Genomic DNA, 12549 nt, shown 5'->3' on the forward strand with positions numbered 1-12549 from the left:
AAAGTGATTCTTTCTCAAGGGCTCAAAATATATGGGGCAGACAAAAGGTAGAGAGGAGGGCAGAAAAATCTCATCTGTATAGAAAATTTTTGCTACTTCTACAGCAATTTTTCTGCAGCCTTTGCCAGGGACACTGTTTTTGCTGGAGTTTGGATTGAACTCCTTCTGAATTGACTAAATTAAAGCTATTCATGCATTGACATACAGCTGATCACTCTGAAGGTTTTAGCGTTACCAGTTTAAATTTACAGAGCCAGTCAAGAGAGAGGCCACTGAGGGAGTCTGTCATCCCCCCATATGCACTGACTGAATGATTCAGGACAGATGTGGAGTAAGCTTTTTGGGACTTCAAGCAAAATCTCCTGTGGCTCATGTCACTTTCCTTTCAGATTCCTGCAAGCAGCACGTTTTATTCCAAGCTCCGAGTTGTACCCAGCAGCGCTGCTCCACTGCCTACAGATAAGCATTGCACAAGTTCGACCAAGGCTCCAATGTGGCAGAATGCGTGGCCAAGAATTTCACAACTGCTGTCATCTATGGATTTCTGCTTACAGAAATAGAAGGTGAAAGCCCAACTAGCTAAGTCTGGCTCTGGAAAAGAGAAGCAAAGTCCACATTCTGCACCCTGCTTCCTTTCCTAAGGGGGAGAGCTGAATTTGTAATTCATCTGCATCTCTTTGGGCTGTTCTGTGGCAGGGAGCCACTTCCTCAGAACCTTCCAGCCAAGACCATCACAAGGCTGGGGGAGCTTGTTGTTAGTCCACCATCTTACCAGCCTTCCCCATGGAGATGCTGCCCGCCCCTCATGGTTGACCCAGCCTCTAACCAACGTCAGATAACTTGTCTCCCCAGAAGGTTCCTGTTTAAGAGTTCAGGGCACTTTGATAGTGTTTTCAGTGTTCAAGAGGACTTTGACTCACATTTTCAGTACAATAAACTTCTGCATAACCCTGAGCTTTCCCTACATCCACTGAACATGTAGTCCCAGTACTACTAGGTTGCGGTGCAGCCCTGCAAAGCCCTGAGGTACCACACAGCACTTCTGCTCCCCCCTTCAGTCCCTGCAACTGTCATTTCTGCTTGGTGGGGACACTTCCCCCGAATAAAAACAAACCCACCCCTAGCGGGCACTCCCATAAACCCATCCTCTTCCTAAATGTGTATTTTCAGCGAATGAGGCCGGAACTGTTGAGAACTCGGCCCCCAAGAAATCTCCGCAAGACCTCTCTCGGTGTCACAACCAGGACTTAAAATGGCGCGACGAGGAGGGGCTGTTTCGCGGAAGAAATAAACGCAGTGAGTGAATGAAAGAGCCAAGCCACGGCTGCTCCCGAGGAACGTTCACCCCAGCCCTTGCCCTACCCAGCTCGGCTCGGCTCGCCGCAGCAGCCACCACATCTCTCTCGTCAGCTCCCCGACCAATACAAGATGGCCGCAGGGCGGCCCAATCAGCGTGCGGCTCTAGCTCGCTCCCCAGTCCCGGCGCTCCGCGTGCCCAGGACGGTTCCATTCGGCACTGTCATTCCTTCTTCCCCCCACCCGGCGTCCGGGGTGGTCTCGCCCTGTTGCCATAAATGCGAGCGCCGCGCACATGTGCTCCTCAGTGCCGGCCGCATTATGAGCGCGGCGAGCGATACATACTTCCTTATAAAAGACATAAAACCCGGACTGAAAAACTTAAATGTCATCTTTATTGTGCTGGAGATCGGTAAGTGGCGTCCGGCACGCCCCACCCCCGGGCCGCCCATGCGTGTCGGGGGGGGGGGGGGGGGGGCTGTCGGGGCCAGGCCGTGCTATGTGCCGTGCCTACGCCCCCCCGGCTCCCCTGATCCGCCGTTCTCCCTGCAGGGCGAGTCACCAAGACGAAGGACGGGCATGAGGTGAGGTCCTGCAAAGTGGCGGACAAGACGGGCAGCATCACCATCTCCGTGTGGGACGAGATCGGCGGCCTCATCCAGCCGGGGGACATCATCCGCCTGACTAAAGGGTGCGTACGGGGCCGGGCCCGCCGCCCCGCTGCCCAGACCGGCCGGGCGCTGCCTGCGCTCCGTTCCAGGGCACGATGGGTCGGGGAGTCCTTTGTCAACGAGGTGGAGGTGCGGGGTTCTGATTAGCTCGGCAGCCTCTTGAGAGGAGCGGATGACAGAGCTGGACACCCTTGGCCCGGCTCTCTTGTTAGCCAGGTGGCACCCTGAGATCCCACCACCTTTTCCACCCCAGAATGCGCCTGGCTTGAGCATATAGTAGGTAGACGGCTAGGAGGGGCTTGTATTTTTAATGAGGAGGTGGTGTTTAATAGGAGACTTGGTTTGGCTTTAGAAATAGCTGTCAGGGAAAATACTTCTTTTGGGGTGGGGGGTGAATACAACAGTCAGTCCTGGTATGTAAATCAAACAGGGAAGTCAAAAGCGTGTTTTTATTTTCACAGCCAATTCTTTACTCTAGCAGTCGGCTCCTTAATGGATGAAGGGGATGATTAATCTCTCTCATGCAGAAAAGTTGATTTTCATTGCAATGGGTTTAACAGAAATGACAGGCAGAGGAGAACCTTTTCAGTTTTACTGTAAACATTCATGCTATGGCTACATTACAGAGCATTATTAGTTTGGTGAGGTGCAGTTAACTTATTTCAGAGCTGTTTTAATTGAAAAAATCTCCAAACCAAAACCTTATGTTGTAAGAAAACATACTAGATTCAGCTTGAAAATCCTTTACCATGTCACTTAAGTTGTCAATAGCAAAGTGTTAAGTCATTTTAATTTGAGTTCTTTATGCCAGTTAAGTTACACTTAGAAATGCATTACATTGATCCCTTGGCCTACAGCACTCCAGGAGGTGGTGGAGCTACACCGTGTGTAAGATCTTAATTTGTTTTTGTGAAAAAGTAGGTAAAAGGTTACTCAGTGGAGCTGCTAACTGAGCTGCTCTTGTTTATCTGAGTGTAATTTTTGGTTTTGACATGAAATCGGATAACCTTTGCCACCAAAACTACAGCTGCTTCCTACTATGCTAATGTCCTTTTACAAGAGAGAGCCTGACTCCTCAGCAGAGGTGGTTCTGAGGAAGCCTGCTTGCGTGAAGAACACGTGGAGTGCTGAGGCACTGTGGGTGGAACTAAATCAGAGCTTGGGCCAGCACAAAGCCCTGTGTGTAGATGACGTTGAAACAAACTAATGACACTGTTCAGCAGTGTCACTGTGGCTGGCTTGCAGTAGCTGCTCTGGTGTTTCAGTGCAACAAATGGGAGAGTCATTGCACCCCTTTGTGTTGAAAAGTGAAGTTGGCTTGTGTGAATTAAATTCATGAGCTGACATCACTGTTCTGGTGGGTGGCTAAGTCATGCCTTCATTTAAATGAATTGCATGTTTACTTAGGACTATGTAGTGAGTGAAATTGCAGAAGCTCAAAAAATGCCCTCGTGCTGCCATGCAGGGTTCTCCAAACACGATCCTGGTACTTAAATAGGACTGAGAATGTGATGTTGCCATTAAACGGCAGGTAAGTTTCAGCTCTGTAGGCTAATCTCACTTTTCAAGATGCACGCTATTATAAGTAGAAAAGCTTAGTTAGACCCCACATGAAAACATATCTCTTTTTTTTCTGCTGAATTTCAAGTTTTATAGATGCATTCCTCTGCAGAGCAGACACTGTGGCTGATTTTTGTCATTGGCTGATTAAACCCATTTACAAGTAGCTGTTGTGGTTAAGATTTTCTAAATTTGAAGTAAGTTCTGGAATTTTGTGCTTTATAGCCAACTCTTCCTGAGACAAAAACAAATGCTTGCATATGTGGAATAACTTTGTGCTGGAAGTTATCAGTCCCATGATGTGCTGAATCTTGTCCCAGTAAATGTATGTTTGGCTTAGTTGGTAGCTCTGTTCCCTTGTGCTCTGCCACAAGACTGTCCAACTAGCTGGTTATTAAAGGTTATGCATAAAGGGAATCTTTAAAGTGGAAGGTAGCTTTATGAAGCACATTAATCCTGCTTCTGGATGGAAAACTCCCAAGATAGGCACTGTAAATGTAGATACTATGCTTTACTGCTCATGTTGAAGTACAGAGAAGGTTATCATTGTATTGGCATTGCAGTCCTGTTCTGCTGGCCTGATTCCTCCCTGGTGCCTCTCTTTGAGGCTCTGTGTGCAACTGGATGGCTCCCAGTCTCAGCAGATAAAGCAAAGGGCAAGAGGAAGGTTGGTTATCTGTGTTCTAGAGGTAGACCTGGAGCATAATAAAGTGGTGCCTTCTCCAGATTATCTGTGACTCTTGAGAGTGCAGTTGCTGGGGCTCCCTATTCCTTTGCTAGAAGACACCCATGGTCCTGTTAACTCCCTTGCATTGCTCCTGGGTTTCTGGTCTGTATTTTCATTATTTTCTTCCTATACATGATGCCCCTCACCGAAGCGAACAATTATGCAGGAAGTTTTGCATCACTTAAATTCCAGTGCTTGAAGTGCCACTCTAAAGACCGGAGTGCTCTCATGCTGTCTTGTAAGTGAATGTTTCTGCAATCCAAAAATGATTTCATTGCATTTCTACACTTCACTTGGAACATGATGGTCAAACTTGTGCCTTAAAACCCCCCAACACATATATCTGGTAAGGACCTATACCGAAAAAGTAAGCGCTTCTTGTCATACTCATTCTATAGTAGTATCTATATATACAGTGAACAAAGGTGATTCTTTCTGGCTCATACTGAGAGTTATCTCTGAATGGTAACACAGATGCTGCTATACCACTTTTGGCAAAATGCCTTTCCTCTGCAGGACTAGTCATAAGGATTGCTTCAGCCAAGGAAGAAGCATCCAATCTCATAATTGGCTGCTTTCCTGGAATTACCAAAAGAGTCACCTGAGCTTCCAGTACCTTTTGCTAGAAGTAAAATATGGGGATCCATCAACTTCTAGCTCAGTGAAGTTGGAGTCCCTGGGAAATTTTTTAATCCATTTATGTTGGTATGTAATACTTATTAACTCACGGAAGACAGCACACCTCCGCTTTCTTCAGCAGTGGTAATTCTGATTCACTAAGACTGCTTTGCTTCCCTTTTCTTTGGCCAGGTATGCATCTCTGTGGAAAGGATGCCTGACACTTTATACAGGACGAGGAGGGGAGCTGCATAAAATTGGGGAGTAAGTATTGTATGTTCATACTTGTGGTGTTGTGTCCTCTTAGAGCATCGTGGTAAGTACGAGACATGGTGGCTCTTAGTGCATGGTCATGAATAGGTACAGCACAGGCAACTGTGGTGCAAGTGTCCATGTGGTAATGAGCTCTGACCCTCTCTGAATTCTAGGTAGGTTGAGGAAAATCAGCCTCCATTACTGGCACAGGTCTGTTTTTTACCTAGAGGGAGAAGGTGTATAAATGACAAGGGACTTAATCTGCATTTCTTACCTAGGCCTCAGCTTGATTAGCCGCTTTATTTTGGTGTGTGTGTATCATGCTTGAGAGACAGGCAGTGCAAAGAAGGAAGAGAGAGGTAACTCCAGTGAATCATATCTAAACAGAAGCAAGCTTCATTAAACCTTCTTTAAACTGCCCACAAACTGAGGTGGTGACTCCTCCTGATTAAGAACAAGCATGAGTAACACACTCGACAAACAACAGGAAGAAATAGCAACAGTTTTCTAACCAGAAGAGTGCTACTGTGGTTGCACAAAGAGCTGTGGAAGGCCTTGTTGTGATCAGGGAAGTGGGACTCTTGGGGTGGCCACCTTTCTTCTTGGATGGTTCAGAAATATCCCATATTCAGCTGGATTTTGTAAGTGATGACCTGTAGATTTCCTTTGGTATAAAACCATTGTTGCTTCAGAAGCATCAGCCAGTTGGCTTACTCTCCAGCAGGCTGCAGAGAGGCGAGTCCTTATCTGGGTTGTGCCTCCCAGCAGGAGGGGAGTGCTCCATTTCTTAGTCACTCCAAGCTGTGTAATGATCCAAATCTTTCTTCCCCTCTGCCATAATTTCCATGTGATGAGTTGGTGGGCCTGTTCCTTCATAGTCCCCTTGGGTGGAAAAGGATGTTTTCATTCCCTGTTTTGGATTCCTCTGTGCTGTTATGTTAATGGGGCACTCCATCATGTGGAAGTATGTGGGAACATAAAAGTTTTCCCTAGAGATCTAATGGAGTCACAATCTGGGAGCAGACTGGGTGACTGTCTCAGGTAACCTTGTGAGTGGGTGCTGGCCAAGACTGTGCAGCTGGAAGAGAGGTGGATGGAGCCCTTTCATCACCTTTCGTTTTCTTTAGGCCATTTTACCTCCTAGATAACTGTGTATTTGCCTCTGCTTGACTGAAACAAACACCCTCCCCAGGAAGGTGTGGCAGCTTTACCACAAGCCATAAAAGGTTCAAAGAGCCTTTTAGTACCTATGAATTCTTGCTGAATAGTGGGGTCTGGATTAGTTATTTCTAGGTGATGGGAGGTGTTAACATTTGAGTTGCAGAGTCGAGAACCTTAGGCTTTAGAACTACCTCATCATCCTAATTTCTCCTCAGGTTCTGCATGGTATATTCAGAAGTGCCAAACTTCAGCGAGCCCAACACAGAACACATGGGGCAGAACAAACTGGTATGTTAAAACTGTTTGAGGCTTCTGGCATAAAGTGCTGTTTGTTCTGAGTATTTCATACCAGGCTGGGATCAGGTGTGACTCTTGGAAAAATGGACTTGATAGATAAAAAATGAATGAATTGCTAGTAGCAGATAAATTCCATATGGATTCACAATAAGAGCACAGGAGAAATTTCTCCTTCCTGTAAAAATGTGAAATTTCTCTTATCCATGCCTTTTTTCTTTTTCTTTTTTTTTCTTTTTTTTTTCTTTTTTCCTTTTCTTTTCTCTGAAGGCACAGGGTGAACAGAATAATAGTTCTGCATCAAGTAATATGAGTTCATGTACTTTTGGGCCATTGGGTAAGTTTTTTCATTTTGTGGAAGTGAAAGGATGAGAAACACTTAATAAAAAGAAATTTATCTTGCTAAGGTTTCACCACTCTGGGGCAAAAGTATACTATGCTCTAAAAAGTCTCTTAGGCTGGGGCCTGAATCTGCAAGCACATAAGCATGAACATTTAATGGATAATGGTTTCAGGATTTCTTCCCTGGAAGAGGAAGAGATCAGAATGTTCAAGGTGCCTGTATTATGTGAAGGGACTTGACTGATCCTAGATTGTTTTGATGGTTTCAAAGTGTTTTTGCAGTACTTGAAGTTCTGTTTTTTTTTAAACTTTAATACTTCAGTCTTGCCAATCACCATGGCTTTCCTGCCAGTTTAGCTCCCCAGAACAGAAGTGGTGGTAATCTGAATTCCAGTGTTTGACCTGGTTGGATTATTTTGTGATTTATTTAAGCATTGAAGCTTAAATAAGAAAATGCTTCAAGAACTTGAGGTTCCTTCTCAGCTTACAACTATTCATGTCCAGACTCAGTACCTGAAGCTGTATAGCGAAACCCTGCTGGTGACAGCAAACTGATTCCATAACTTGATATTAAAAACAAGCTCTTTCTGTTCCCCTGAAAATAAATTATCCTGAGCAAAGGGGTTCAGTGCTTTCAGGCCAGTTTTTCCTCAGTGCCAGGGGGAGGCGAGTAGGCTTTCACTTTCAGCCCAGTTAGTGTGTAGATGATTCCTTACTGCCCCTGCTTTGGGTTGTGGACAGCTGTTGTACTGAACATGAGCATATCTTCTGAAACTTCTGGTGGTTTATTCCTGCTTCTTTTGTGGTTTTTAAATGCAGTGATTTCCTTTTGTCTCTTCCTTCTCTCCCTGTGCTTCCTGTCATCATTCTGCCTTTTCAGCTCTGTCCCTCTTCTTACCAGCAAAACATGAGCAGTGATGCTTATAAGGCTTAAGTTCATGAGAACTTGGTGCTAGCTGAGTTGCTTCTGTGGCTGGACTTGACAAGGCAGCTTTCTATGTCTGTGTTCCTGGTAGTGGGGAATGACACAAGGAACTTTGTGTAGTCTGCTTTTGCTGATTTCTACTTGGCTTCTGCTGCCCTGCTGTCTCTCTGGAGCATCTTGGTGCGTGAGCTACAAGCCAATGCATGTTTTTGAAAGCACCAGTCTAGTTTCACAGGACTCCAGTCTCTGTTGGGCAAAGAACTGGCATGCAGCTCTGACCTTTCTTGCTTCAGTTGGGAGTGGAGGTAGGGATGGTGGGGAGGTAGTTTAGGAGGGTGCAAAAGGTAAGCTCTTGCAGTACCAGAGGGGCTTTTTCTTCTGCTGCTTGGGGTTTGCTGGTTGCCACAAACTCCATGCATTCACTGTTGCTAAACTTATGTAAGGGAGCAGTGATTTCAGTCTGTGGAACTCCTGATAACCTTTTTGCTGTCTTTGTAGGAAATGGTTTACAAACTGGACCTGAATCAAGTGGATTTCCATTTACATATAATCACGGCCACTCTTACGCAGGTAGTGGGAGAGGCAATGGACGAGGACCTGTAAATCCAGCACCAGCTAATAGTGTTCAGCCTTTTCTCCCTGTTGGTAATGGGAGGGACCCACGCAGAGCCTTTAAAAGATGACTATGCCAAATGTGGTTGTACAGCTTGCTTAAACTCTACACTCTACTTGAACACTTATTGCACTTTTATTTATAGTTAACTGTGAACCAGTTTGTCCTTTATTGTTGGTTTTTTTACCTTTTGGTCTATGGAGCAAACTTGATGTGATCTATTTCTTATTTTGCTTAGGGAAGCACAGTGAAGTCTTCCCCACTCATTAAGGGGGAAGGGGGAGAAGGTGAATTTAAGAAAGTAAGCGTAACAGCTTGACGTGTCTCAATTAAAACTTGGTACCTTTTGCTAAATGGAAGAAAATTTCAGTTACGTGTATGTATTTTTCTGTTGGTCAGCCATGTAGCCTTAAAAGGTCTATGTCCTATGCGTGCATATGTTGATTTCTATTAGGGTTGATGGGAGTTCTTTGTTTTGAAAGATAAATGAAGGGAAAGAGCAAAGATGCTCTAGTGAATTGGGTGTCCTTGGAATGAATATAGCTTGTAAAAGCAATAAGTGTAAGGAAATGGTGGCTCCAGCACCCAGTCTCCTGAGTCAGAGAATAGGTAACTCAGCTAAAAGTTGGAAGACACGGTGAGTGTCTTGAAGCTTGACTTCTGGTTCCAAGAAGGTGTATGCTACTTAAAAATTCTCCATTAACACCATCACTGTCAAGGAAAGTGACAGTGATTTTTGCATAGAAGCTTAGTTATTCATTCTTGCTTTGCATGAAATGGCAGGAGAGTAGGATCTGAATTCAGACAGTACTGGGGCAATATGCTGTTTGTAGTCACTCCTTGTGTAAAACCCTAAGGCTACATTGTAGGAGTCTGAATTTCCAGGAAAGAACTGTTATCAAATGCTGCATTACCCATCTCTTCAATGAGGCTGGCTTCTCCTTCCTTCATTCACTTTTCCAAATGAATTATGTATGGATGGATATGTGGATTGCAGAGGTACTGGCCAAGCACTCAGCTGCACTTCTGATGCTGTTAAGCTGCTAGGCTTTCCTTCATCTGTTTTATAAGAAATATGAATGATCCCTTAAAGAACCCCACTACCACCATCTCCTGGGGGGAAATAGCTGTGGTTTTATTCTGAGATCACAAATGCCTTGACTCTAGATAAAAGTCCAGTGCCATATTTCAGATCAGGTTAAAAATCAACTTGGAAGCTGAGGTGTCATACTGGATTCATATGTTTAATTCTTATAGCTGACCTCTCAAATAAAAAATTGCACTAACCATTTCAAAAACAAATCTAACTTTTTTTTCTGTCAAGCCATAAAGACTTCATGACAAAAGGCTATTTCTGAATTGTGAGTTGTCTCTGTGGTTGTTCATGTTAATTGAATCTACTACTATGTCACATATGTTTACATGTTATTTCCATTTGATACTTGTGCTTTTGGTACTCTATTGTGATTACTTGTTGAAAATTGCTTCTAATTGGCAGAAGTTCCTTGCTTAGTATGAATTACTGAACTTTCTTCTAAATGCAAACAGCAGCAACAACAAAGAAGGTTTAGTAGAGACTGTGCTCAAACACCTGAGGGCTGTTTTCCTCTGGTCTAGTGAAGTGCTATCCTGATACCTGCTTTCGGGTGGAACTAGTGAAACTTCTCTTGGACACAAGAGGGTGGCATGCCTCATGCGATCACCCATGGGTGCTGTTACGGAAGAGCAGTGTTAACTGGTGAAAGAAAAAGCACGCAGTGACTTCTGGAGAAATGGTGTAAGGAGGTGATGTGTAACTCAGGGACTTTGGATTGCTTATTAAATTAAGTCATGTATAGTCTGGATGCATGGACAACCTCTTACGCAGTGTTGCATTAAGACATTTGATACGCTTCTGACAGGGAAGCCAAGAGGATTTCAAACCTGTGAAGTATGTATGACATGTTCCAGAGCTGGATGAAATATAAGTATGGTGCGAGAGCTGTGCTTTCCAGTAGTAGCTGTAAAGGTAGCAAGTGATGGCATGGTGGGCACTTCATACTTACTTGGGTATCTCCACCATGGATATCAATCCTGGTGGTCTTGACTTCTCTACAGCATAAAGAAGGTTGCTATAGGTGGGAGTCCTGTGTTGGTGTGTGCTAAGGTGCCTGATGTTTGTAGGACTATGCATTTGAGCTTTTATTAAGATAATAAACAGAATACTTGTTCATAAATTCCAAATAAAAAGTGGGATGATTACTGCTGATAAGTGGCATAAGATTAAAAGCTTTCTGCCAAGTGGATGATTGATTTGCAGTTGGGAGGAAAAAGGCAAGAGGCTGGTCTTCATGTTCTCAAGGTTAGTAGCATTCCTGCTTCCCTGTTTCCTATGTGAAAATATTTCAGTCTATTAATAAATTTTTACTTCTTTGCAGGGGAAATCTGTGCCCTGAAAAGTCGCATGGACTTAAAGTAAATGTAATCGTAGTAATTTTTCAAGGTCTTCTGATCTTCCAGTGAACCTAAGAAAAAGTCGTTGCCCTCAGTGGTATCAGCCTCAAGATAGTTCTCAGCTTGCCGAGGAATCTGGGAGCCTGCCTTACATCTGTTCGGATCATACCACCTTGCTTCACAGAGACACACATTCCAATATGTAAACAAGCAGTTGTCATGAACTACTCTGACACTAAAAGGCAGTTCATAAGTGCCCAGTGGGTTACGTCATTAGAGAGTCTTCCCAAGATATTGAAGGGTAAGGCTGAAGTTAGGGTAGTTCCACTGTAGATTGCCAAAGGCAAAAAACAACTCTAAAAGGTGCTCACATGTCCAGATGAATTGTGCAGTGCCTCAGTGCAGCTCAGTAGCCCCTATACACTTGAGTCACAAGGCACCCAGCTTTCAGCACCCCACAACAGCTCTCATCTTGCCAGCCTAGCAAAAGGACTGATGGCAGACTGTAGCAGTATTGCAGTTGAGAGTTTTCCTGTTTGCCTGCCACAGTCTTCCATGTGTTCCTTGATCTTTCACCTTGATCCCAAAAGTGGAAAAGCAGTCCTGTACCATGAAATACTGCCCTAATCTTGGATGTGTGGTAGTCATGTCTTTCATGTCCACAGTCAAAAGGGGAAGGTGCTAGAAGAGCTGACGTGCTGGAGCAAGGCATCATATGTCATCTGCCTCCATAACTCATTTAATTAGCTTTAGCCTTAACTTGTGACTGGCAGGTTACAGTCCTGTGCACTCCAATAATGTAGTTCTTCAGCATCACACAAATTCCAGTAAGGGTGTATGCAGCTAGTGCTGCTTGTAGAAAGCTGCTTGAGGAGGTATGAAATCTCTCTTCTACATCAGTGCAGCCTGGACAGATGATACCCTTAGCAGCATTGCAGGGATGTCATCTGTGTTCTGTTTATGCATGTGTGTCTCTGAACACAGGAACATTTAGTAGACAAATTGCGGTTCCCTGTAGCCCACTGGGGTGTTGTATTTTTCCTGGATGTTAATGTTTGTGTTCTGCTAATGACCCGGCTGTGCTGTGGTTATCCTCTGCAACTCATGTCTGTACCCTCAGAACAAAGGACCCTTTCCTGTTCTACAAGGCAGTTTTCATCAGCAGCTCCCCAAGTGCTTTGTAAGGAGTAACACCAGTAGGATTTGCAGTGTTTCGAGGGAAGTTTCCTGGGCTGCTTCATGGCCCATGTGGTCTCAGCTGCCCGGCTGTCCCCCCTGCTTCTCTCAAATGTCCATAGACTTTCCATTTCAGACATGTTGTTTATTTTTACCCCTTGAACTCAGCAATTACTTGTGCTGCTGAGTGCAGTCTCTGGCAGTTTTTTTACAGGGCATCACAGGAGGTGCCTTGCTTTCTCCCTGCAGCTTGTGCTAGTGCTAGCTCTTGAGCTAGAATTGTCTGATGGTGAGAGCTTTCACTCAGTCCAGCACTAGTGCATGTTGCTGAGAAAGTGACAGGGCTGTGACTCCTGTTTGGGGTCTGATGAGCCTCCATCACTGGTTGCAGCAGAGCTATGTGTTACCGTGTCTGAGCCCAGCATTCCCCATGCTGAGCAATGGTGTGGGATGAGCCTGGCCCTCTCTGCTAGGAAGC

The 12549-nt window shown here is 44.7% G+C and overlaps 1 protein-coding gene across 1 annotated transcript; it reads left to right on the top strand.

The window, feature by feature from the left end:
• The first annotated feature begins 1604 nt into the window (after positions 1-1604).
• Positions 1605-10703, top strand: NABP1 (nucleic acid binding protein 1). Its single transcript, XM_057419792.1, has 6 exons — positions 1605-1708; positions 1849-1987; positions 5065-5136; positions 6504-6576; positions 6853-6919; positions 8348-10703. The coding sequence occupies exons 1-6, from the start codon at positions 1618-1620 to the stop codon at positions 8530-8532; spliced, it is 627 nt and encodes a 208-aa protein (XP_057275775.1). The 5' UTR covers positions 1605-1617; the 3' UTR covers positions 8533-10703.
• Positions 10704-12549: the final 1846 nt, after the last annotated feature.

The sequence above is a fragment of the Pezoporus wallicus genome, unplaced genomic scaffold (assembly GCF_028554395.1).
Source record: "Pezoporus wallicus isolate ANWC-B61680 ecotype Strahan unplaced genomic scaffold, APGP_CSIRO_Pwel_v1 contig_4710, whole genome shotgun sequence".
NCBI lineage: Eukaryota > Metazoa > Chordata > Aves > Psittaciformes > Psittacidae > Pezoporus > Pezoporus wallicus.

What these genes read in the sequence shown, in the direction of transcription:
- NABP1 (XM_057419792.1), top strand. Translation starts at nt 1,618, where the DNA reads ATGAGCGCGGCGAGCGATACATACTTCCTTATAAAAGACATAAAACCC. An exon ending in ATCATCCGCCTGACTAAAGG is followed by an intron (nt 1,988 to 5,064) that starts GTGCGTACGGGG and finishes TTCTTTGGCCAG; the next exon opens with GTATGCATCTCTGTGGAAAG. An exon ending in ATGTACTTTTGGGCCATTGG is followed by an intron (nt 6,920 to 8,347) that starts GTAAGTTTTTTC and finishes CTGTCTTTGTAG; the next exon opens with GAAATGGTTTACAAACTGGA.